Here is a 26696-nt window from a genome sequence, read left to right as displayed (position 1 = left end):
CATTTTCTTTGTAGTCCTTATTATTCAGGAGTACCCAGAGTTCAGAAAAGCAAATCTTTATATTTAACTAATTATTCAGTCAAATGATCACAGATTCTCATTTCCCTTTCAGTCTGTAAACGCTCTTCAACACGAAGAGATGAAAATTAACAGCTTGTAATTTAGTTAGGCCTGAAGTTTAAAATACTTCAAACTGCTATGCTTTAAAGCTATTACACTCTAGTGAGACTTCAGCTGAATTACTAAAGAGAAAGATTTTATCCCATGTTCCAGGTGTATCCTTACATCACTGTATCTGATATCTGTCAGCAAAAAGCAATTCAAAGCTAAACACTCACATTTAGTAAAAAAAAATCTGATGTACTTACCAATGAAAGCTACAAATATCCACATAATTGAATTTCAGCAGAATATAAAATCCTATCTTTCTATGAATATCTATTACTTTGTGTGAAGTATTACATAAATACAACTTGAGTTGAAGGGGAATGTTATGTCCTACAAACAGAATCATACAGTATATACCCTTTTATGCCTGGCTTTTTCCACCTACCACAATACTTTTGAGATTTATTGACGCTACTGCACATACCAGTTAATTTACTCCTTTTTACTGTTAAATATTCCATTATGTGGATGTAACACAATTTGTTTATCCATTACCAACTGATGGGCATTTAAGTAGCTTCCAGTTTACAGCAATTTTGAATAAAGCCACCTTAAACATTCTCACAGAGGTCTTTGTGGACACATGCTTTCGTTTCTCTTGGATAAATGCCCAGAAGTGGGATTCCTGGGTCATACAGTAAATGCATGTATAAGTTTATTAAAAAAATGTCAAACTGTTTTCCAGAGTGCCTTACTATTTTACAAACCACCCAGCGATGTGCCAGAGTTCAGTTGCTCCACATTTTCACATATACTTGACAGTTTTTAAATTTTTAGTTATTTTAATACATGTGTAATAGTATCTCATTGTGGCCATAATCTGAAACTATCCAATGACTAAACAAGCCGCATATTGGCCAACTGTGTATCTTCTTTGGAGAAATGACTATTCAAATCACTTGTTCATTTTTAAATTGGGCTGTCTTTTTATTGTTGACTTGTAAGACTTACTTATATATTCTATATACCACTCCTTTATCGGGTATACGATATTTTCTCCCATTCTGTGGGTTATCTTTTCATTCTCTTGATAGTGCCCTTTGAAGCACAAAAGTTTTTAATTTTGATGATGTCCATTTTATTTATTTTTCTCTAGTTGCTTGTACTTAAGGTATTTTATCTAAGAAACTTACTAATTCAAGAGCATGAAGATTTATGCCAACATTTTCTTCTAAGAGTTTTATAGTTTGGTTCTTATATTCTGAATTAATCTTGTATATGGTGTAAGGCTGGAATCCAACTTCATTCTTTTACACACAGATATCTAGTTGTCTGAGCAGCATTTGTTGAAAAGACTATTCTTTCCCCTTTCACATGTTTTGCAATTATTTTCTCCCAGTCTATGGCACATATTTTCATTTTCCTAGCAATATCTCCTGAAGAGAAAAAGTTTTGAATTTTGATGAAGCCTAAATCTATCTTCTTTTAAAAGTGGTTTGTGTTATTTATGTCCCATCTAAGAAAGTCTTGCCTAACCAGTCACAAATACTTTCTGTATTTTCTTCTACAACTGCTGTTTTAGCTCTTAAGTCTAGTCTATGAAAAATTTTGAGTTACTTTTTGTATATGGTGTGAAGTAAGGTTCGAATTCTGAATTACCTTGTCACCTTTGCTGAAAATAAGTTGACTGTGTATGTATGGGTCTATTTCTGGATTCTCTATTTTGTTCCATTTATTTATGTTTATTATTTCATTAGTATTATACAGTCTTGATCTTGAAAATCCTATAGTGTTAGTTCTCCAGGTTTGTTCTTACTTTCCCAAATTGCTTTGGCTATTCCAGATCCTTTATTTTCATATGAATTTTAGAATTGCCAGTCACTTCATACAAAAAAAAAAAAAAACACACACACACAAAAAAACCTTCTTAGTCTCTGAGAATATACGGATTCTATTTATAACATGGAGACTCGTACCATTTTATTATTGAATTGTGCAATCCATGAACATTGAATATCTACTCTTGTTCTTTTTTAGGTCTTCTATAATTTCAGTAATATTATGTAGTTTTCAGTATATAAGTCATACATATTTTGTCAAATTTATCCTTAAATTTGTCATGTTTTTGCTTCTATTGTAAATGGTGCTCTATTTGTTATAGCAACTTCAAATTGGTTGTTGCTAATATATAGAAGTACAATTGCTTTCTGCATATTAATCTAATTTGCGGTCTTACTGAACTTAATTAGTTACAGCTTTTTGAGTAGAATCTTGAGATTTTTGTATACATAAAAGCATGCTGTCTGAATAAAAACTTTTTTACTTCTTCCTTTTTAAATCTGTATGATTTTTCTTTATTTTACCCTGCACTGTCTAGAACTTCCAGGACAATGTTGAATGAAAGTGGTAATATGAAGAGACTTGCCGTTTTCCAACCTTAGAGGGTAGCATTTAGTCATACACAATCAAATACAATCTAACTGTTGGTTTTTTGTAGATTCTCTTTATCACTGTAAGGAAGTTTCTTTCAATTCCTAGTTTGTAGAGATATATTTTTTAATCAAAAACGGATACTGAATTTTATCAAATGCTTTTTCTTATCTCCTAAGATGATATTATGAATTTTCTTTTTTAATATGTTAATATGGTAAATTACACTAATTGATTTTTGAAACTTGAACTAACTTTACAATGCAATCCTGGTATAAAACTTCCTTCGTCACAATTTTCACGTAATGCTATAATTTGGCAAAATTTTGTTATGTTACTCTCCGTACTTGTTTCCAATTTAAGAACTAGACTAAACTATATAGGTTTATCAGTTAAAGTTTACTTTAGGCTTTATACTTTCATTTTATTTTACTTATTTCTACTGTGGCTATTGATATTTCTATTTTAAAATGTAATAAAAAGGCATACTTATATTATGAAAGCAGTAATGTTGCATAATAAAATGAGTAATAAATTAAGAAAGCGTGTGTTCCAATCCTTGCTGTCCACTTTACAAAATCACACAGCCCCTCCCTTGCACCAATGAGCATTTATTCTTTGCCTCTCATCTAAGAAATGGTCAAGATTCTTCACCATTTTAGTTCTTTTGCTCTATTTTTAAGTAGGTTGGTAAACAAATGTAAACAGTAATAAAATTCTCCTGTAATTTCAGTAAGATGTGAGAAATTAAGAAAATTTATAGTTAAAAAGTTCCCAATTCAGGTTCTGGCACCAATCCCAAAATAAAATTTGGTTGAATAAATATTTTTATAAAAAACCGAGACACTTAAAAAAATTAAATTGATAGGTAAAATTCTGAGGCAAGATTTCAAAGTGTAAAAACAATAAATACAACAAAGTAAAAAGATTTGACTAGAAAAATAAACTTTTCTAATGAAACATATGCAACCAAAAATGAGTAACACTAAAACCAGCCCAACCCAAATGTATCACTATGTACAGTTCAGGAACAGAAATAAAGAATGGAGTGGGAAAGATTTTATGATTTAAATTTTATTATCGTTTTTTAAGATTAAAAGTTTGAAACTATCTTAAAAAATTCTGTAATTAAATTTTTTTTTTAAAGATTTTATTTATTTGACAGAAATAGAGACAGCCAGCGAGAGAGGGAACACAAGCAGGGGGAGTGGGAGAGGAAGAAGCAGGCTCATAGCGAAGGAGCCTGATGTGGGGTTCAATCCCATAACACCGGGATCACGCCCTGAGCTGAAGGCAGACGCTTAACCGCTGTGCCACCCAGGCGCCCCTCTGTAATTAAATTTTAAGCGATAAAATCTTAATATCAAAATCTAAAAAGGCTTTTAGAAAAGAAAATCTGTAAAGCTTATAAGCCAGCTTTCATGGAGAAAATTCTCATCTCAATGGTAGGAGGGCTTTTCATGTGCAATCTGCTCTTACCTGGAGGTATTAAAATGAATAGCTGATGATTTACAAAAGAAAAATAGAGGATAAATATAACACTATTGAAATTCAGGGGCATGTATGTATATTATTATTTTAACATAATTATTTCAGCCATTACTTTTCATTCCTTTTTCTGCAAAATATTTTATAAAATATTCTCCTGCTAGGCACTCAAATTAATAAACTAATTAATAATGTTTCTTTCCTATTTCCTGCTCATTTTATGTAGGAATTTTAGATGAAATAACCAGAGTAGACAGAAGAAGAAGAAAAAAAGATGGGCTTGATTTTATCTAAGTGAAGACTTTGTTATATACTATCTAAGTGAAGACTTTGTTATATACAGTCTGTCATTAACCTCCACAAAAAATTACTTACATCTGCTTAAAAAGTTGTCAATATTTTTGTTTTTTCTTAAGGCAGGAAAATCCAAATCATATACCAAAGCATCCAATCCATCCTAAACAAATAAACAAACAAACAGTTAGTTTTTTGGATCGCACTATGAACACTTTCCTTTTTTACGAGTAAAGAATAAAACATATGCTTTAACATTTAATTTGCCCTCACTCATATACCCTGCATTCATTTAACACCTTCTACAAGGTTACATGGGTACCACAAAAAGATAAAATTTGTTTTTATTTATTTCATATATAGATTTTTCACCTTCTAAATTGCCCAGGAGCAAAATCACCACAAACTGGCTACACATGACTTCAATGCATGCCCTTTCCCTCCTAAGGGCATGAAATTTTACTTTCATTACCCTGACTACTACATTTATCCTTATTTCACACTCATCAAAAACAAATGGACTGTATTTGTGACTATCAGTATTTTACAAGGTAGGAGCTAAACGTTAGTGCCTAAAATGTGATGTTTAGTATAAAATAAATTCTGCATTTAGATACATTTTTTAATTACAAAAACACACTGGGTTTTCATAAGAGTCTCTTTCTTTCTTTGAAGCACTTTATAGGACAACCATTAGTAAAGGACAAACATGGCTTTTACTTTTAAGTGGATTTTTAAATATTATCTAAGCAAGTGCAGGACAATGTGAAGGTGTACCAATCAGTGTTGAATAGGAATGTATCTATTCAGTTTATATCTTATGGCAGGAGCAGTTTATGTCTTATGGCAGGAGCAGGAGGAACATTCAGATAATCCCAAGTAATCTTCATTTTATTTAGCTGGGGAAATTCAGCTAAGCCCAAGAATAAAAACATAAGCAACAGAGGAAGACACACTTTCTGCAGACCCTGTACAGTCATGTTCACCAAAGGCTGAAGGAAAAATTAAAGCCAGAGGATAAGTGTGATCACTCAGTTATTTTAGAATACAAGTACTTAATATATTTCCCTAGGAAACCAGAAAGCAGAGTCAAATTTAAACATGCTTTAAAATATATCAGTGCAGGCACCTGGGTGGCATCTGCCTTTGGCTCGGGTCATGATCCCAGGGTCCTGGGATAGAGTCCTTTATCGGGCTCCCTGCTCAGTGGGGAATTTGCTTCTCCCTCTCCCTCTGACCCTCCTCCCTGCTTATTCTCTCTCTCTAATAAATAAATAAAATCTTTAAAAAATATAGTATTGCATGAGTTGGAAATTGAACATGGAAAAACAGGTAATAATACTAATGCTGTTGATTGCTTGAAGAGACAAACCCACCCAATTAGTGGCTTTTCAAAATTCAGTCTGTGCAGATCTGAAGAAAAAGCTCTTCCATTAATGCAAATGTATCTATCTTTAAGATACATTTCCTAGAGTCTTCTAAGCAATTTGAATATTTCTGTTAATTCTTTTTACAGAAAAAAAGATAAGAACTTTTCATGAAAACACGATGTTTAGGAAGACCAGCTGATGCTTGGTCTATTCTAAATTGGAAAACCAAACCAAGGGTGCCTGGGTGGCTTGGGCTGTTAAGCAACTGCCTTCAGCTCAGGTCACAGTCCTGGAGTCCCAGCATCCAGGCGCCCTGCTCAGTGGGGAGTCCGCTTCTCCCTCTAACCCTCCCTCCTCTCCTGCTCTCTCTACTAAATAAATAAATAAATAAATAAATAATCTTTTAAAAAAAAGGAAAACCAAACCAATAAATATGTGAACTCTCTATTTTCTAGGAAAAGATAACTTAAATGATTTTTTTAAAAGACCTTTAAGTTCTTTAAAGCAGAAACCACAGTTAATATCTCATTTTTTCCCACAGCACCTTGCGCAATAACTAAACAAGTAGGCATAAAATGTACATTAAGCTAGTGATTTTTATGCTCAACAGCAATGGCATTACATTATTCAAGAAATATTTTTCTTAAAGTTTCAGTGCATTGGGTCACTCCCCAAAATTAGACTAGAGAGTAGTCCAAGTACTACTGATGACACAAGAAAAATTTTAGGCAAAATTTTAGCACCTTAAAGTTGTCTGGAAAATAATCTCAAATATTATTATATTTTATAATAACTTATTTTAAGAGTTCCTGGTAAACATCTACTTCCAAAGACACTTGCAAATTTTAAAAGATTCATAACTAAATTATAATAGCTTAAATTGTTTTCCAGTATCAAATGAAACATTAAAAAGTAGGAGAAATATGTACTAAATTTTACTCATATGCTCTCTTTGGTAAATGTATCGAAAACAACTGCTTCCAATCTTATTCCACAAAAGTTTTTTTAAATTACTAAATGTTAGGTACAAAAGAACCTCAAAAATTACCTTGTTGAATGACCTTATCAAATAGCGATCAAAAATATTAACTGACTTGTCCCAATACTAGCTGGTAAGCCGTATCAAAGTCAAAATGCTAACTCTTAGTTTAGTAGTTTAAGATATAACATAACCATGATAAAAACATGATTGAAAAAAATCCTGAATCTCTTAAAAATGAAGTTAGGAATTGAGAATAAATATGTCTACTTAAACTCAAGCTGTACTGTTCAAAAATTAATAGAAAACTACAAGTCATTCTTCTAATTATGACTAGAAAGGACACTAGCTAGGACTCAAACCTGTTTTATTACACCACTGCTCCCTCTTCTGCACGACCTTCCTTAAACTACCTATAAAAACTAACAGTTCCCCTTGTCTTAGAGTTATTTTTTACTTCAGTCTTCAAGCTAGATTTCAAATGCCTTGAGTAAGGTAAGCCCCAGAATTGAGCATCACATTTTACTCATAATATAGTAGATAAGACTATTGGCTCTCCTAATTCGACAATTATTTCCCCCTTAGACCTTCCTAATTTAACTGTGATTTTGTTCAAGCCACCCAACTTCCTCCATGAGCTTCCTTCAAGGAGTGGAAAGACCTTCCTCAGCTTCAGGAGGTTGGTTCTAAACAGTCTAATCTAAACCCAACACCGTGACCCATTACTCTTGCCAGTGTTCACTTTAAGTACAGGAACATGGTAATAATCTGTCACATGAGACATGAGGGAAAACCTACAGAAGGATTCTGGGGGGAAAGTTTCTTCTCTCTTAAAAAGTTATACACATAAGAAATATCTTCCTTTCAAAAGAAATTGTCATGTCTGTATGTGACACCTAAACAACAGCAGCCATCTTGCAGACTCAGAGAAGTTGCTAGAAGACAAAGCCAAGCACAATGAGAGCAACAGAGCCAAGGATGGAAGGAACCTGGGTCCCTGATGATGTCTGTTCAATCACTGAATTAATCTACTCTGGAACCACTCTACCCATGCCTGAGATAATGAATTGTCTGATTCAACTGCATTGGATTTTCTATTTCTTATAACTTAAAGCATCCTAACTAAAATACATAGCAAGGGCTCAATAAATGTCACCGAACTGAAATAGCACTAACCAATGCATAAGTTATAGGGACTTTTTGCACGGAAAGGGTGAGAGAATTGCCCATTCAACAGTAAGGACAGGGGCAAGATGGGGCTGACAAAAGTGTCACTCTTTGGTAAATGTTGTTTGTGTAACTGGACATAACTATGGAGATGAATGATTTTTGAGTCAGGCTTAATAATAAAATGAATTCCAGATGGGTCAAAAGAATTCAACCATGAAGATATAAAGCAAAGCATTTTAAAGAAAAAAACATAGTATATTTGCATGCTACTATTGGGAGGACAAGTCAAATAACCTTTCTGAGGTTTTCTCTTTTGTAAAATGAGGATAATTACTTCCTACAACTCATAATGGATTTATGAGAATTAAATGAGTGAAGTATGTAAAGTGACCCTTAATGGTCCCACCTCCTCCTCCTTTTATTTCTCTGACATTTGAAAGTTTTACAAATTAGTCTCACTATTGCTAGAAATGACATAAAGAGAAAAACAGACGTTTTAGTCATGCAGTCATAAAACTCTAAGAGTAAATCTTAGGTCACTATGTTATAAATCCTTTTCCAACATAGTAATCCCCATCCATGATTTTTTTTTTTTTTAACATCAGGTACCTGACTTTTTGCTTGGCCACTTGTTAATGGAAAACTAGATGTCTCCACTAATTGTATATGGTAACTAGGTGTCTGGACCTATAATCATACACTTTTAATTTTATAGTAGAGTATGAGATAACATATGGTTTTTCAGGATCATCCATAAGCAAAATTTATATGCCTTTTATCAGAGAAATAAGAACAAAAAGTGTAATCTAAAGCATATACAAAACAGAGGCTATGGGGAGTCAAGACACTGTGGTGGAGGAGAGGGACACAGGCTTCCACTTTCATGCAGTGGGTAAGTTACACGAGGACTATTTCCAACCATAAATTGGGGCAAGGAATTCTGACTTTTATCCAACACTCTAAAGTTCTGTAAATAATGAATAAGACTTCCCCACTTTCTGAAGTCCAAATTCTAGTACCAGAACTCAGGATCTTAACAGAAATTAACGTTCCTCCAAGTGCAAAAAACAATTTACAAGGAGTAATAGCCAAAGCATGTAGTCCTACTGCTCCTTCACTTAATTTTATTATTTAGGCTGAAGGAAAGCTACCCTCTACTTTCACAACATTCCATTATATAGTTTAATCATCAATTTAAGAACCGAAGAGGAAAGGACACATAAGAGAGGAACCAATGTCAAAGAATTACAATAATTAAATTTTTTACTACTCATAGTTAAACAATGAGAGTAGACCAGTTATAGCAGTATATTTTGAAAGAGGCTACTCACATTGGAGAAGTACTTTCAAACAAACAGATAAAGGAAGGCATAATTAATTACAAATTTAACATTTTACAATATCTAAGGAACAAACATTTCACATTTCCTAAGAAGCACTGTTGTTATCATAAGGAAAAGATCTCACAACAGAACTTAAGCAAAAGAAGCAGCAGGAGAAAATTATTCAACTAAACACTGTTACAAACTTTAGTTCTCTGGATAATTTTGAATTACAAAAGTAAGACTTCTTTGTAAAATATCATTTAGGATCAAATCCATTAGTAATAATACATTTGTTGTAAGACAGGAGATATAATGGCAGGAGGAAAACAAGATATACTATGTGTAAAAAGCATTCATTTTTAAGTAAAATCTGAAAATCTAACTGGTTACTATTCTAAACCTAGACCTTTTTTTTTTTTTTTTTTAAGAAACTACCAAAAACACCGTTAAAATTATGGCAGTAAAACCAGGGTCTCTGAAAACCAAACTACTTCTACAACAGGCTACCCTTGGTACTAAAAGACTGATGTCAAACCCTATGCTATACTTTTTATCTCTGTGACTTATTTATTTTATAATTGGAAATCTGTGCTTCTTAATCCCCTTCATCTGTTTCACCCGTTCCCCCTACCCACCTTCCCTCTGGGACTCACTAGAGTTTGTTCTGTATATTTAAGAGTCTTTTTGCACTTACTTTGTTTTTCAGATTCCACATATAAGTGAAATCATAAAGTATTTGTCTTTGACCTATTTTGCTTAGCATGCTACCCTCTAAGTCCATCCATGTTGTCACAGATGGCAAGATCTCATTCTTTTTAATGGCTGAGTAACATGCCAAGGTGTGTGTGTGTGTGTGTGTGTGTGTGTGTGTGTGTGTGTGTGTGTTATCACATCTTCTTTACCCATTCATCTACAAATGGACACATGGGTTGCTTCCATATCATGCCTACTACAAATAATGATGCAATAAACATAGGAGTACATTTATCTTTTCAAAAGAATGTTTCATTTCCTTTTTTCTTTTTTAAGTAGGCTCCATGCCCAGCATGGAGCCCAACATGGTACTCGAACTCATGACCCTGAGATCAAGACCTGAGCTGAGATCAAGAGTCAGATGCTCAACTGACTAAGCCACCCAGGTGACCCTCATTTTCTTTAGGTAAATATCCAGTAGCAGAAATACTGGATCATATGGTAATCCTATTTTTAATTTTTTGAGGAATTGCCATTCTGTTTTCCACAGTGGCGGCACCAATTTACATTCCCACCAATAGTGTGGCATGAGGGTTCCCTTTTCTCCACATCCTCACCAATACTTATTTTTTCTTGTTTAGCTGATACTAGCTATTCTGACTAGTATGAGATGATACCTCATTGTGGTTTTGATTTGCACTTCCCTGATGATTAGTGAATGCATGGTTTCTCTGGGAAAATGTTTATTCACATACTCTGCCCCTTTTTAAATCAGACTGGGTTTTTTTATGTTCTTTATATATTTTGGATATTAACCCCTTATTGGATATATCATTTGCAAATGTCTTCTCCCATTTACTACCTTGCCTTTTTGTTTTGTTGCTGGTTTCCTTTCCTTTTTATTTTGGTGTAGTCCCAATAGTTCATTTCTACTTTTATTTCCTTTGCCTGAGGAGACATATCCATAAATACGCTCTAAGGCCAAAGTCCAAGAGATTATTGCCTATATTTTCTTTAGGAGTTTTATAGTTTCATGTCTCACGTTTAGGTCGTTAATCCATTTTGAGTTTATTTTTGTGTACAGTGTAAGGAAAAGTCCAGCTTCATTCTTTTGCATGTAGCTGTCCAGTTTCCCCAGCACCGTTTACTGAAAAGACTGTCTTTTCCCCATTGTATATTCTTGCCTCCTCAGTTGTTGATTAACTGAGCATACAGGCATGGCCTTACTTCTGAGCTCTCTATCTGTTCCACTGATCTTTCTATTTTTGTTCCAGTACCATACTGTTTTAATCACTACAGCTTTGTAGTATATATCTTGCAATCTGGGATTATAATATGTCCAGCTTTGGTTTTCTTCCTCAAGACTGCTTTGGCTATTTGAGTCTTTTGTGGTTCCATACAAATTTTTGGATTGTTTGTACTAGTTCTGAAAAAAAAAAATTGCTATTGGTATTTTGAAAGGGATTGCATTGAATCTATAGATTGCTTTGGGTAGTGTGAACACTTTAACAATACTAATTCTTCCAATCCATGAACATGGTATATCTTTCAATTTGTTTGATGGACAGGATGTTTTGATAACAGACAATATACCATTTAAAGAAAATGTCTGGGTATACTTTGATCTCTTCACTAGGTAAAGAGGGAAGGAATTTCTCAAAATTAAGCACTGATATGAAAATGAAAACAGAATTTCCTCAGAAAATTTTAACAACTTCTGATATTAAATATGATTAAAATCTATTTAACTAGTGTGACATTACTACATACATGCCAATACTCCCCAGGACAAGTACAGTGCAAAAAACTTATGTATTCTAAATACTTAGTAAAACATACAATGGCTCTTTCCAATCAGCCTTCAGCTATACCTTTCCAGCCTCATTTTCTCTACATGCAAGTATCTAGGCTTGGGCCACAGCGTGCTCCAGCTATTTACCAAATAGGTCATGCTCACTCTACCCTACTGCCCTTACACTTGCTCTTTTCTCCAGCTGGAATGTGAACAGTACTTATATTCAAACTGCTTCAAATGTTGCTTACTCTGTGCTCTTTCCCCAACACCCTAAGAAAATATAAATAATGACCTCCTATGTGCTCCCTATTATAGGAACTGCTGTTATCTGTTATATTGTATTATTTATAGGTCTCCTTTCTCCTCTATAAGAAAACAGACATAATAGTAGCAATAGTAATAATAATAAATACTTCCTGTATTCGGGAGCTCATTGGTTAGGTAGAAAAAGTAGTACTACAAGATCCTCAGTGTTATAACTAGGTACTTACTACATGAACAGAGAAGGACAGTTTAACCAAACTGGGCTTCAAGGAAGAGATGAAATTTGAGCTGATCCTTAAAAACAGAATTAAGAAGGAATAAGATAGAGGCAGGCAAGGCAATCTAGGAGAGAGGAAAGGCAAGGAGAATTCAGAAAAAGAGAATAGGATGCTCTGGTTGTAGAAGGGTAAGAAGAAGGAAACGCAAGAGACAAAGCTGTGAAGATGAGTTACAGAATATGCGTTAAAGGTATAACATACCAGGCTAAGAATCTGGGTATTTATCTTCTGATACCCGTTTACCACAGGAATTTTGGGGGGAAAGAGAGTGAGTGACACAACTGGTTTTTATTTTACTAAAGCCTGGCAAGGATAAAGATGATAACTTTGAATAGGAAGAAACAGGTACAGAAATTAGGTATTAGGAGGATACTATGGTAACAAAAACACAAGAAGATTAAAGTCTGATCTAAATTGAAGCAACAAGGGGGAGCCTGGGTGGCTCAGTTGGTTAAGCGTCTGCCTTCAGCTCAGGTCATGATCGTGGGGTTCTGGGATCTAGCACCACACTGGGCTCCCAGCTCACCCTACTTGTGCTCTTACTCTCTCACAAATAAATAATATCTTTAAAATTTTTTTTAAAAATCATAAAAAAAATAAATTGGAGCAACAAGAATGGAGCATTAGAAACAAAAGAACCTGGTGAGTGACCAAAAGAGAAACAGAAAGCGTTAAGAATGGTTATGTGACTTAGAAAAATAATTGTATATCTTCTATTTTAGGTGAGTGGTGACTTCATTAACCAAGGCAGATAATATATTTTGGAAAGATAAATATTTTAGATACACAAATGTTAAGTACCACTTTACGGATAACGAGATGGGAGTTAAAAATGAGTATGAGTTCAACAAAGTGGTTGGACTGTGATACAAATTTGTATGTCATGAGAACACACTTACATCCACGAAAACAGATCCAACTACTCAGTGAGTATAAATAATGGGAGAATGGAAAAAGAGTAAAGAATAGCACCCTGGGAAACATTAACATCTGAGAGGTAAGCAGAGCAAAAATGGCTAACAAGCAGTCAGAGAGGTGAAAGGAATATAATAGCATCACAAAAGCTTAGATAACTCTATAACTTAAAAGCAGAGTAAAATGCCACAGAGAAGTCAAATAGAATGAAAAACGCAGAAGCAGCCAAATAATTTGTAATTAAATATGGTTTAAGATGGTTAGATGGTTGCACAGCAATGTGAATATACTTAATGCCACTGAAGTGTACCCTCAAAAATAATTTAAATGCTAAGTTTCATATTGTATATATTTTACTACAATTGTTTTTAAAAAGTTAGTATTGAAAATCAACAAAATGGTGGATTAGTAAGCTCCAAGCTCTCATCCCCCACTGAAACAAAATAGAACAAAAAAATCCCAGAAGCTCTCTGAACCAACTTTGCAGCAACTTAGAAAAACAACCAAAGGTTTAGAGCAGTCAAGCAAACATCCAATTAAGTAAAAACCATCTTCAAATGGTAGAAAGTTTTGTGACATTTTTACTCACTCTTATCCCACTTCCTCCAAATTGGGGCAAGCTGAGTCTTGAGCAGGCAGCAGATTGGTTCCCACTTCCCCCATCTTGAATCAGAGGAAGCAGGGTAAAACCATACTGGTAAATTATTGCAAATATCTGTTCTAAACTGTCTGGGGAATGCCTGAAAGACTAAGGCAAGGACCTCATCTGTTTTGCATAACTTGGAACACAGGCAAAAAAAAGCAGTGGGCATTGCTCATAAAAGCTGTAAAACAACTACAATACCCGTAGACACCCGAGACAAGAGATTGTAGTAGAAGTATACATTAGACCATCTAGGCCCAGAGGAGAAACTGGGATGAGACTCTTTGGAAAATTAAAATGAAAAGGTCACTATCGATCTTAAATAGAATGGCATAAACCAGCTTCTAGTGGGTAGAAAAATTAATGGAGGGGCACCTGGGTGGCTCAGTCAGTTAAGCCTTTGACTTTTGATTTTGGCTCTGGTCATGAGCTCAGGGTTCTGAGACTGAGCCTGGGCATGGAGCCTGTTCAAGATTCTCTCTCCCTTTTCCTCTGCCCTCCCCATCCCCCACACTCTCCCTAAGTGTGCACACTCTCTCCCTAAAAAAAAAAAAAAAAAAAAAAAGAAAAGAAAAAAAGTTAATGGAAAATGAACAAATAATGGCCAAAAGAAAGGAGAAAGATTAGAAACCTGCATGATTAGAACCTAAACTTAATGGAATACTGGTAGGTAGAAGAGATATAAATTTATAGAAGATAAATGATTAAGTGAGGATCCAAGAAATGTTAGGGAGTACAGAATGAAGAAACAAAAATGAGACATTAATCTTGTAAAAAAGAAAAATATTTCTATGTAAATAGTATTCTCTCAAAAGGACATAGAGTCATATTCTAATCTAGAACACTTAACAGTCTCATGATCTTAGCAAGTTATTAGCCCCTCACAGCCTCAATGCTCTCATCTGTAAAACAAAGATAATTACAGTAACTACTACACAGGACTGTTACAAGAACCTGATATATCCTAGTAAGTCACAGAAAAATACTCATGATTAATTTCAAAGAGGATTTTCCTCCCTATCACTTTATAGGTGTATAGGTACAGATGAGCACAAGCTAGACTTTCTCTTGGTACGAATACATGAAAAAGTTCATACGATTTGATCTTGCTTTGGGGAAAAGCATGTGTTGTTTTTCAAAGTACTCTTTCAAATGACTGTTTTTTTTTTTCCTTTGGGGAAAAATAAATACATGTCATATGTTCTTTAGTTAGCAGCAGTATAACAACAGTAAAAAAAAAACAGCTAATATTATTTTCTTAAAGTTCCTATAAAAATTTTCATGAGATCAGATTTTTTTTCTTTAATGGGTTCCATGCCTAGCATGGAGCCCAAAATAGGGCTTAAACTCATGACCCTGAGATCAAGACCTGAGCTGAGATCAAGAGTTGGACATTTAACCAACTGAGCTACCCAGGCGCCCCATCCAGATCTCGATCACTTTGGGAAAAATGGGGGCACCTGGGTGGCTCAGTCAGTTAAGTGGCCGGCTCTTGGTCTTGGCTCAGGTCATAATCTCAGGGTCCTGGGATCAAGCCCCACATCAGGTTCCACATTCAGCGGGGAGTCTGCTTGTGGATTCTCTCTCTCCCTTTCCCTCTGCCCCTCCCCTTGCTTGTGTACCCGCGCTCTCTCTAAATAAATGAATAAATCTTTAAAAAAAACTAATAAGGGGAAAAACAAACTGAGACTCAGACCTGTGGAATTATAACAAAAGATGTAACAGTTGTATCACTGGAGGCCCAGAAGGAGAAAAGACAGAGAATATGACTGAAAAGGATTAAAATAAATGAAGGCTAAAAATTTCCTACATTTGGCAAAAGACATAAACCTATTGAAGAAACTAACAAGACCAATCCAAAGAAATCCAAACCAACAAAAAACTGTCAGACTAGAATTCTATACCCAGCAAAAAGAAAAATCAAAGAAGGGGAGCAAAAGATACAGGCCTCCAGTTATGGGATGAATAAGTCATGGGGACAAAAGGTACAGCATAGGGAATACAGTCATATGGTATTGTAACAGTATTGTATGGTCATAAATGGTAGCTACGCTTGTGGCGAGCACAGCATAACATATAATTTGTCCAACCACTTAGTTGTACGCCTGAAAGTAATGTAACACTGTGTGTCAACTATACTTCAATTAATAAAATGCATAAAAAAATATTGTTGGGGAGCCTGGGTGACTCTGTCAGTTAAACATCCAACTCTTGATTTCAGTTCAGGTCATGATCTCAAGGGATCATGAGATCAAGCCCCACATCAGGCTCCATGCTTAGTGGGGAGTCTGCTTCTCGCTCTCTGCCCCTCCCCCAGCTTGCAAACACTTGCATGCACTCTCTCTCTCTAAAAATAAATAAATAAAATCTTTAAAAAAAAAAAAAAAAGAGGGGTGATCACGTGGCTCAGGGGGTTGAGTGTCTGCCTCCGGCTCAGGTCATGATCCCAGGGTCCTGGGATGGAGGCCCACACATGGAGCCTGCTTCTCCCTCTCCCTCTGCCCCTCTCTTGTTGAGTGGTGCTTCTTGTGCGCACGTGCTATCTCACTCAATAAAATCTTTTAAAAAAGATATTGTCAGATGACAGAAAACTAAGAGAGATATTATAAGCAGACCTAAGATAATGGTTAAAGGAAATTCTCTAAATAAAAAGAAAATGATAAAGGAAAGAATCTTAAGATATCAGGAAGGAAGAAATAATGTAAAGAGTAAAAAATATAGACAAAATACAATACACTTTCATTTTCTTAAAAGTTGAAGCAACAATGATAATGTTGCCTAGTTGTTTCTCAATGTATATAAGGTGATATTAAAGAAGATTATAAACAGGAGGATAAAAGAACATAAAGTAGGTTAAGATTTCTACCCTTCACTCAAACTAGTAAAATGTCAACACTAAATGTGATGTTATGTATGTCTAATCTAATACCTAGAGTAACCAATAAAAAAGCTATACAGAGAATACACACAAAAGCACAATACGTAAATCAAAATAGAATAATAATAAATGTTCAAGTAGCCCATAGGAAGGTGAAAAAGGGAACCAGAAAAACAAAAGAGGGAAGTTAAACAGAAAACAAAAAATAAAACAGCACATTTAAGCCCTAAAACAATTATATTCAATGTAAATAGTCTGAAGCAACGATTCAAATTAAAAGATTATCAGAGCTGATAAACAAGACATGACCAATCTACAGAAATGACACTTACTTCAAATGTAACAATATAGATAGATTAAAAATGAAGGAATAAGAAACAATATACCATGCAAACAGTAATCAAAAATAAGCTAGAGTGGATACATTATTGTGAAACAAAGACTTCAGAGCAAAGAAAATTACTAGGAACAGAATGTGAAATCATGTGATGATAAAAGAGTCAATCCATCAAGAAGACACAGAATATGTAAGTGAATATAAAAAAAAAAAAATTTAAAAAAATTTAAATCAATATAATTCACATGAACAAACTAAAGAAAAATCTGGTATCAACAGATGCAGAAAAAGTACTGGAGAAAATCCAATACCTACTCATGAGAAAAACTCTAAGAAAACTAGGAATAGAAGTAAATTCGTTATAAAAAAAAATCTACAAAAAAACCTTAAAACTAATATCATACCTAATAGTGAAAGACTAAGTTTCCCCTCAAAAATCAAGAACAAGCAAGATGTCCTATCTCACCACTCTTATTCAATATAGCACTCAAACTCAACCAGTTCAATAAAGCAAATAAGAGAAATAAAAGGCATATAGATCAGAAAGGAAAAAATAAAAGTGTCCATATTTACAGATGATATGATTACCTATGCAGAAAGTCCCAAGATACTACAAGACAAAAACAAACAAAAACACCAAGAACTAATAAGTAAGTTCTACAAGGTCATAAGACATAAGATCAACATGTAAAAATCAATTGTATTTCTATCCATTAACAATGAACATGAAAAAACCAAAACTAAAAATATAACTCTATTTAATTTACTTAAATAAAAAAGGGAATATTTAGGTATAAATCTAACAAAACATGTACAGGACTTATGCTTAAAACCAAAAAACACTAATGAAAGAAATTTTTAAAAAATCTAAATAAATGGAGAGACATGGATTGGAGGATTCAGTACAGTAAGACATCAATTCTCCACCAAGTTGACACATAGGTTTAACACAATTTCTGTCAAATCCCAGGAAGTTTTTGAAGATATAGGCAAAATTTTTCTATTTTTTCTTTTTATTAGAAAAGCTAAGGGATGCCTGGGTGGCTCAGTCGTTAAGCATCCGCCTTCGGCTCAGGGCATGATCCTGGAGTCCTGGGATCGAGCCCCACGTCAGGCTCTTCGGCTGGGAGCCTGCTTCTTCCCCTCCCACTCCCCCTGCCTGTGTTCCTTCTCTCACTGGCTGTCTCTCTGTCAAATAAATAAATAAAAATCTTAAAAAAAAAAAAAAAAAAGAAAAGAAAAGAAAAAGAAAAGCTAAAACACTTTTTAGAAAGAATAATGTGGAAGAACAACTACATCCGAGTTTAAGACTTACACAACTATAATAAAAACAATGTGCTATTCATGGAAGGACAGACATATAGATCAATTGAACAGAATAGAAAACCCAGAAACAGACCCACACAAGCATAGCCAAATGGTTTTAACAAGGTAAAAAGCAATTCAATGGAGGAACGTAGCCTTTTCAACAAATGTTGCTGAAGAATTGGATATCCATACAAATAAACCTCAACCTAAATTTCATACCTCATACAAAAACTAACTCAAACTGGATCACTGATTTAAACAATGAACAGGTTTTTTTTCATTTTATTTTAATTCCACTATAGTTAATACACAGTGTTATATTAGTTTCAGGTGTATGATACAGTGGTTCAACAATTCTATACATTACTCAGTGCTCATCATGATAAGTGTACTCTTAATCCCCTTCACCTATTTCACTCATCTACCCACCCACCTCCACTCTGGTAACCATCAGTTTGTTCTCTATAGCTAAAAGTCTGTTTTTCGGTTTGTCTCTTGTTTTTTTGTTCATTTGTTCTGTTTCTTAAATTCCACATATAAGTGAAATCATATGGCATTTGTCTTTCTCTGACTTATTTCACTCAGTATTATACCCTCTAGATCCATGTTGTTGCAAAAAAGCAAGATTTCATTCTTTTTATGGCTAAATAATAGTCCACTGTGTATATGCATGTATATATGTATACATGGTAAATATATGTGTGTATATATGTGTGTGTATGTATGTATACATCTGGTATATGTGTGTGTATATATACACACACACACGCACCATACACACAGACACACACACACACCACGTCTTCTTTATCCATCCATCCATTGATGGATACTTGGGTTGCTTCAATATTTTGGTTATTGTAAATAATGCTGTAATAAACATAGGAGCGCATGTACCTTTTTGAATTAAAAAGTAAGTTTTTAGGGGGAAAAAAACAAAATGGTGAAATATTTGAGACTCACAACTTACTGAAGACTTCTGAGATGGGACACAAAAAGCATGATCCATTAAAAAAAAAGATAAACTGGACTTTACCAAATTTAACAACTTTTGCTCTCTCAAAATAAATAAATCTTTAAAAAAAAGAAATGGGCAAAAAATACGAACACACTTTTCACCAAAGAGGATATACTGGTGGCAAATAAGCACATGAAAACATCATCAGCCATGAAATGCATGTAAATTAAAATCATTATGACATATCACTACGCACCCACTGGAATAGCTTATATGAAAAAATAGTTACAATTCCAATGTTGATGAGGATGCAGACAAACTGGAACTCTCATACACTGCACGTGGCTATTTAAAATAGTAGGGACACTCTGAAAAATTGTTCTGCAGCAAGTATTTATTACATGACCCAGCATTTGTACTCATGGACATTTATTCTAGAAAAATGAAAACACTGTCCATGCAAAAACCTGTACATAAATGCTCGTAACGGTGTTATCTCTAATAGCCAAAGAAGAGAAACGACAACAATATTTTCAATAGGTGAATAACTAAACAAATCATAGTATATCCAGGCCATGGAATACTACTGTCATTAAAAATAATGAACTACTGAAAGATGCAACAACTTGAATATATGACAGGTATTATGATGAATGAAAAAACCAATCTCCAAAGGTCACATACCGTATGATTTCATTTTAATAACATTCATCAAAGAATAAAATTAGGGATCCCCATCTCTAAAACAACAGATTAATGGTTACCAGGGTTTAGGGATGTGTGTATGTGGGGGGGGGGGTAACCCCTATATATAGGGGGTGTAGTCCCTATATAATCCCTATATAGGGGTAACAAAAAGGAGATCTTTGCAGTAATAGTTCTGTATCTTGACTGCAGTTGTAGCTATAGAAATCTACACATGTGAAAAAATGACACAGAACTATACACACACATTGTATCAACTGCAATTTCCTGGTTTTGATACTGTACTGCAGTTATGTAAAATGTAACTACTGGGGGAAACTAGGTAAAGACTGTGCTGGACCTCTCTGCAACTTCCTATGAATCTGTAATTATTTCAAAACAAAACGTTAAAAAAAAAAAAGACAACAGATGACAATGCCAAAATAACACACAGATTGAAATTATCTCACAAAGATTTTTAAAGGAGCTATTATTAAAACACTCCAAAAAATAAGGGCAAACACTCTTGGAGTTAATGAAAAGATAGACAGTATAATCAATAAAGAACTAAATGGAAATTTTAGAATGGAAAAATATAATAACCAAAATAAAAAACACACCTGATAAACTTGAGGGCGGCATGGAAATGACTCCCTATACCTGAAGATACATTATCCAACCTTACAAGAGTGAGAGAAAGAAATTTTTTAAATGAACAGAGCCTTTAGAACCTGGGGGATGACACCAAAAGGGGGAACATTTGTGTCATCAGAGTCCCAAAAGAACAGAAGAAAGAGTATGGTGCAGGAAAAATATTTGAGGAAACAAAGGTTGAAAACTTCCCATATTGCAGAAAGACATAAACCTACTAATTCAGGAAGCTCAACAAACCACAACAGTATAAATCCAAATGAATCCACTTCCAGACACATTATAATCAAACTGCTGAAAACTAAAGACAAAGAAAATACCTTGAGAACAGCCAGAGGAAAATGGCACATTACTTAGAGAGGAAGAATGAGCTGGATAACTAGATTTACCACCAGAAACTATGTGAAAACTCTAATAATAACAAAAAAAAGTGGAACACCATTTTCAAAGTGTTGAAAGAACTGTCAACCCAGAATTCTATAGCCAGTGAAAAACTCCCATAAAAATGAAGTAAAATTCTGACAGGAAGAAAAATAAGAGAATTCACAGCGAGCTGACCTGCCTGCTGTAAAAGAGCTACACATGGAGGAAAAACAAAGTCCTAAAGGACGTTCTTTAGACAAAAGGGAAACGATAGAAGGAAACTTGGAACAAGAGGCAAGAAAGAAGAGCAAAAGAAATGATAGATATCTGTTCTCCTATTGAGCTATTTAAAATGTTTGCTGAAAGTAAAAATCCTAACATTTTCTGTTGGGGTTTTCAATGTTTATAGCTGTAATAACATAAGACTACCACCACCAATAAACGAGGTTAAAAGGGCCTATATAGTGGTAAGGTTTTTACACTACACATGAAGTGGTAGTATACTGACTCCAGATAGACTGCGAAAAATTAAGCACATATACTGAAATCGCTAAGAACAGCAGCCACTAAAAAAACTACACAAAAGATATTATCAAAAACACAAAAGATAAAATGGAATACTAAAAAATGTATAAATAACCCAAAAGAAGGCAAGAAGGAGAAAACAGGAACAGAAACAAAGGGAAGAAGCACAAAATTATAAAATGAAAGACTTAAACCCTAACATATTAATAATTACATTAAATATGAATATTTTTAACACACTTTACATGTATTAAAAGATTGTCAAAATGGGTTTTTAAAAATCAATCCCTTACATGTTAGTATAAATAACATTTTTATGAAAACTTGTAATTGATTAAAAAAAGCATTATTTTACAGTTTTACAAATCTCTTTTGTCTGACTTACTAGAAGACTGCTCTCATCTACTTCTGCATTTAATCTGTTGCAATACATTGTTTCGGTTGAAGCATGAAAATCTGACTTCACGTAGCTATGAGCTGGAAAAGTAAAGAGTATTTTTTTTTAAGATTTTATTTTTAAGGAATCTCCACACCCAACATAAGGTTCAAACTCACAATCCTGAGATCAAGAGTCATGCTCTACCAACTGAGCCAGCCAGCCTCTCCAAGAGTATTTTAATAGCATTTTCAGATAATTGTGGAAATTCTTTGCTATAACACCAAATTTGACAAATGATGTTTCTTAAAGGTTAGTTGCAATATGGAATCCTTTGTGCTCACTTTGCAGTATTAAAATATATTGGTCTATCTTGCACTTTGAGTAGACCTTTTCTCATGAATGATTTTATAACATCATGCATTGGTCATTTAGAATATATTGGCTCATCAAATTATGAGCTCTTCCAAATACTGACACACTTCATCATACAATATTGAAAAATCACATTTGTTAATGTCATCACCAAGCTCACAAAAAAGTCTTTAGGCACTGGGAAGCTGTCATGGTCAGGGTGGCAGATACAACTTTTCCAAAATTCTAATTTTCACCTAAAAGCTCTAATTTTATCATGGGCCACAAACATTATCAGATGTTTTCCAACCATCATACTTCAAAATCCAGTTAGCACAGGTTCTTCCCCAATGACACATACATACACATAAGTAAAGCCACACAAAGACACAGCCTTCATATTCAAAGGCCATATTACTAAAAGTACCAAGTAAATGTTCAGTTCTGACATGGGTTAATCTCTTAATACCAAAAAAATACCAAGTATTTTTTTTCCTTTTTTAAAAGTCAGTTTTATCGAGGTACAATGTATGTAAAGTAAAATTCATCCTTTCCAGGTTTACAGTTCTATGAATCTTGACAAACACAGTTGTGTAACCCCCACCACCATCATCACAATCAAGATACAGAACACTTCTATCACCAAAATATTCTCTCATACCTCCCCTATTCCATTCCCAGCCCCTGAAAAATGTTCACTTCTTCTATAGGACAGTAATCCAAATACAGGAATATTAATCTTCTTAACATTTTCCCAAAGTCATCCCATATGTTATTTCATACTGATTCAGGAAAACACTACTTTTGTCTGTTAATCGTATGCACAATGGTGTTATTTGTAACCATGCATTTCTACTTCAGATCACCAATGTTTCATAGCTTAGACTGCCTACCAACACTCACTTTTCAAACATGTCAAATCCTACAACAATATATTTTAGCAGGCATCTATTTGAATCCTGCAATCAATTGCAGGTTCTATCAAAGAACTGGCTCCCATCCCTCATCCAGTCAAGCTCCAGATCACTACTTCTAAGATAAAGTATTAAAGGACTTACTTTCCCCTCCAACCCAGTCAATACTTACTAATATCTTTCCCCTACTAATTCATACCTCATCTTCCCCACTTCTTTGTTTACCAATCCCCATAGTTTTCAGTCAATTTAAATACTTTTCATTTAGTGTATTTTGTGTACAAAGCATCCTCCTAAGGCTATGGAAACACTTCTCTTTGTGACACGGTATCTACAACTCTGGTGTTTCCAAAATACTACAGACTAAGTATCAGAAAGTCTGCCATTTACTAGTTATATGCCTTTAAGCAAATTCATTTACCTTTTCTAAGGTTTAATTTCATTTACAAAGCAGAATAATATATGCTTCACCCAGCACATGGGATTGTTGTAAATATTAAATAATGAATGTGTAAAGTCTTATAAAAATGATTATTATAGGCTTTTGGTCCCTCATCCAAAATTCATATATCAAGGGGGAAAAACCTACCTATATCTTTATACAGACCACTTGTAGTTTTAAAAATGTTATCCCCCTGGAACAGATATAGCTTAGATTTAAATAAATTACCAATTATACCATATCTCTTAACATCGTGTCAGTCATTCTTGGCTTTTGTCACAGAAACATTTTCTAGCAATTCAACAATAAACAAATATTTATTGAAAACTTAAAATACGCCAGACACTCTTCCAAGAACTAGTAACACATCAGTGAACAAGACAATCAGGTACCTGGTCTCATAGAGCTCACATGTAGAGCATCAATGCCTCAAAATATAATAAGCTCAGAAGCCCAAAAACTATTTAAGTAATCAAATGTGTTTTCACAAATCAAAAAGTGTTTTCATTTAAGAAAAAAATGAATCTTATAAGAACAGTAAATTTACAATCTCTTTTGAAATTGTGAAAAAAAAATTTGTTTTTTATACGGTAAACTATTCTTTTATAGCCTCTGCACATCTAAACAAATTCTTCATAGGTTCCTAAGAAAATAGCAGGTCCTTTCCTTTTTGGCAGGCAAAGGAACAAGGTACTGGGGAGTTACAATGGTGATTGAGGGTAACATTTTGATTCTTTATCAAATTAGACTCTCCTCCCCCCACCAAAAAAAAATCAGCTCAAACAAACAAGATAAAACAAAACCAGCTTTTTCAGAAAATGCTCACTCTCTTTCATATAAACCTGTTTTTTCTTAAACCTTATTTTAAAAAAGAGAAAACAGGGGCGCCTGGGTAGCTCAGTCAGTTAAGTGTCTGCCTTCAGCTCAGGTCATGATCTCAGGGTCCTGGGATGGAGCCCCACATCGCATCAGGCTCCCTGCTCAGTGGGGAGTCTGCTTCTCCCTCTCCCTCTGCCCCTCCCTCTGCTCATGCTCTCTCTTTCTCTCAAATAAAGAAAATCTTAAAAAGAAAGAAAGAAAATAATTTCTTTTTTTTTTAAAGATTCTATTTATTTATTTGACAGAGAGAGAGAGACAGCCAGTGAGAGAGGGAACACAAGCAGGGGGAGTGGGAGAGGAAGAAGCAGGCTCCCAGCAGAGGAGCCTGATGTGGGGCTCGATCCCAGAATGCCAGGATCACGCCCTGAGCTGAAGGCAGACGCTCAACGACTGAGCCACCCAGGCGCCCCAAGAAAGAAAATAATTTCTTAAATGGGAGGTAAGTTTTTCCATCTAATCCTACTTTATTTTGTTTTCCTCAGAGCAGATTCCAAAATGAGATATATGCAAGAGGCAAAATGTCTAGCTACTTGGCAATTATTTAGTCATTCCCAAACCTGGCAATGCAATCACCTAGGCCCTGTTAAGAATTCATATCTCAGCATACTTATATCTCCTAACTCCAATTCTCATATAGTAAAGCTGTGGTAAAGCCTGCAAGAATCTCTACTTGGTTTTGATGTGTTTGATTCATGAATAGGCATTTGGAAAATTTTCAATGTGTCATCCAAAGATTTATCATTAAAGGCAAAGCACCAGGATGCCTGGGTGGCTCAGTCGGTTAAGCATCTGCCTTCAGCTCAGGTAATGATTCCAGGGTCCTGGGATGGAGTCCCACATCGGGTTCCTTGCTCAGCAGGAAGCCTGCTTCTGCCTCTGCCTGCTGTTCTCCCTGCTTGTGCTCACTCTCTTGCTCTCTCTCTCTGACAAATAAATAAATAAAATCTTTAAAAAAAAAAAAGGGCAAAGCACCATATAGGCATCCCTCCATTAAAGGATCAGATGTTATCCCAGTAGTCTTAAGCTGGCGGTCTTTGGCAACTAGCTGTCAATACTTATTCTAATTCTAGTGTAAGATAACAATTCAATAAAAAAAATTCATTTCCAAAACATATAAAGAATAAACTACCAATACTTGGAACCTCTTGATGAGGAGTCTCTACCTAACACAGTAGACACTTGTTTGGTATTGCTCACCATGTCATTTCCCTTTCTCGTGGTAACTGAACTCCAACTTCTACCCCTCCCTCATGCAACTCTAATGTATCTTGGTATAAGCTGTCTCACCCTCAGTATTGAGAGAGAAGCACATGATGAAGGTCTAAGCTTATCAGCATAGCATTCTTCTAACTACTGTAATTGGTTCGAGTATGGGCACATGACTGAGTCGGCCAAATCAGTTAGAAACTTTATTCGAAGGTTAGAAGAAAAGGCTTTCACTTTCCACTGTACCTGAACCAGTCGAGTTGGAAGCTACTGGCAATCATCCTACAATCACATTAAGTTATCTATCTGAGAAGGAAAACAATATTAAGGAAGCAGATCTGGAAAATCAGCACCCAGTTACAACATTTAAGCCCTGAAAAAAGACATTTTTGAAGCAAGAATCTACCTATAAAGTATTCAGAGACAATAAATGTTCTTTATCGCTTAACCTAATTTGGTTTGGGTTTTCAGTCCTTTACAGTCAAAAGATTCCTAATTAATACAAGTAAAAAGAATACAAATCTTTATAGGCCCCTGGCCTTCAATTCACTAAATCTAGTGGCTACTCTCCAACTATTATAAGAAGGAAGAAAGGGGCAGGGACTGAGCTTGAATGCTACAATTACAAAATAAGCCCACTGCTTTCATTTAGGTTATAATTCATTTAGTTATAATAAATAATTTATTCTAAAACTATCCAAGAAAACCTATGTGAGGTTAATAACTTCTTCCTCCTTCTACTAGAAAGGTGGTAGAAGCTACAGGGGATACACCTGAATAGGGTAATGCCAGAAAGCCAATTAGCAACCTGGAGTTGCAAGATAAGCACCTACAGACAAAAAAGCTTTGGGCCAGGCCAGATGAGCACAGGGCATGAGGGCAAAAGGGAGAAAGGGGCAGCCATTTATCATCAGCTTACAATATTTTTTTGTGAGATTTCAAAGTCTATTTTACAGATCATCACACTTAATGCTCACCACTACCTTATGAAGTAAATTATTATTAACTCCATTTTATAGTTTGAGGAAATGGCTGTTGTAAAAGAGTTTAAGTGACTATCCAAGGTCGA

The 26696-nt window shown here is 34.6% G+C and overlaps 1 protein-coding gene across 5 annotated transcripts in view; it reads right to left on the bottom strand.

Annotated features, from left to right (window-relative positions):
• ROCK1 (Rho associated coiled-coil containing protein kinase 1) overlaps positions 1–26696 on the bottom strand; it is a 140444-nt gene that overhangs the window by 101255 nt on the left and 12493 nt on the right. For 4 of the 5 annotated variants that reach the window (XM_026496062.4, XM_026496063.4, XM_026496064.4 and 1 more), the window contains exon 2: positions 4402–4483. The exons of the other annotated variant lie outside the window; for it this stretch is intronic. In XM_026496062.4, coding sequence (XP_026351847.1) covers positions 4402–4483 — 82 coding nt within the window. The remainder of the gene's footprint in view (positions 1–4401; positions 4484–26696) is intronic. 5 annotated transcript variants of the gene reach the window in all.

The sequence above is a fragment of the Ursus arctos genome, unplaced genomic scaffold, assembly GCF_023065955.2.
Source record: "Ursus arctos isolate Adak ecotype North America unplaced genomic scaffold, UrsArc2.0 scaffold_17, whole genome shotgun sequence".
Taxonomy (NCBI): domain Eukaryota; kingdom Metazoa; phylum Chordata; class Mammalia; order Carnivora; family Ursidae; genus Ursus; species Ursus arctos.
Note: the sequence above shows the minus strand (reverse complement) of the source record. Positions and strands in the feature narration are given on the sequence as shown.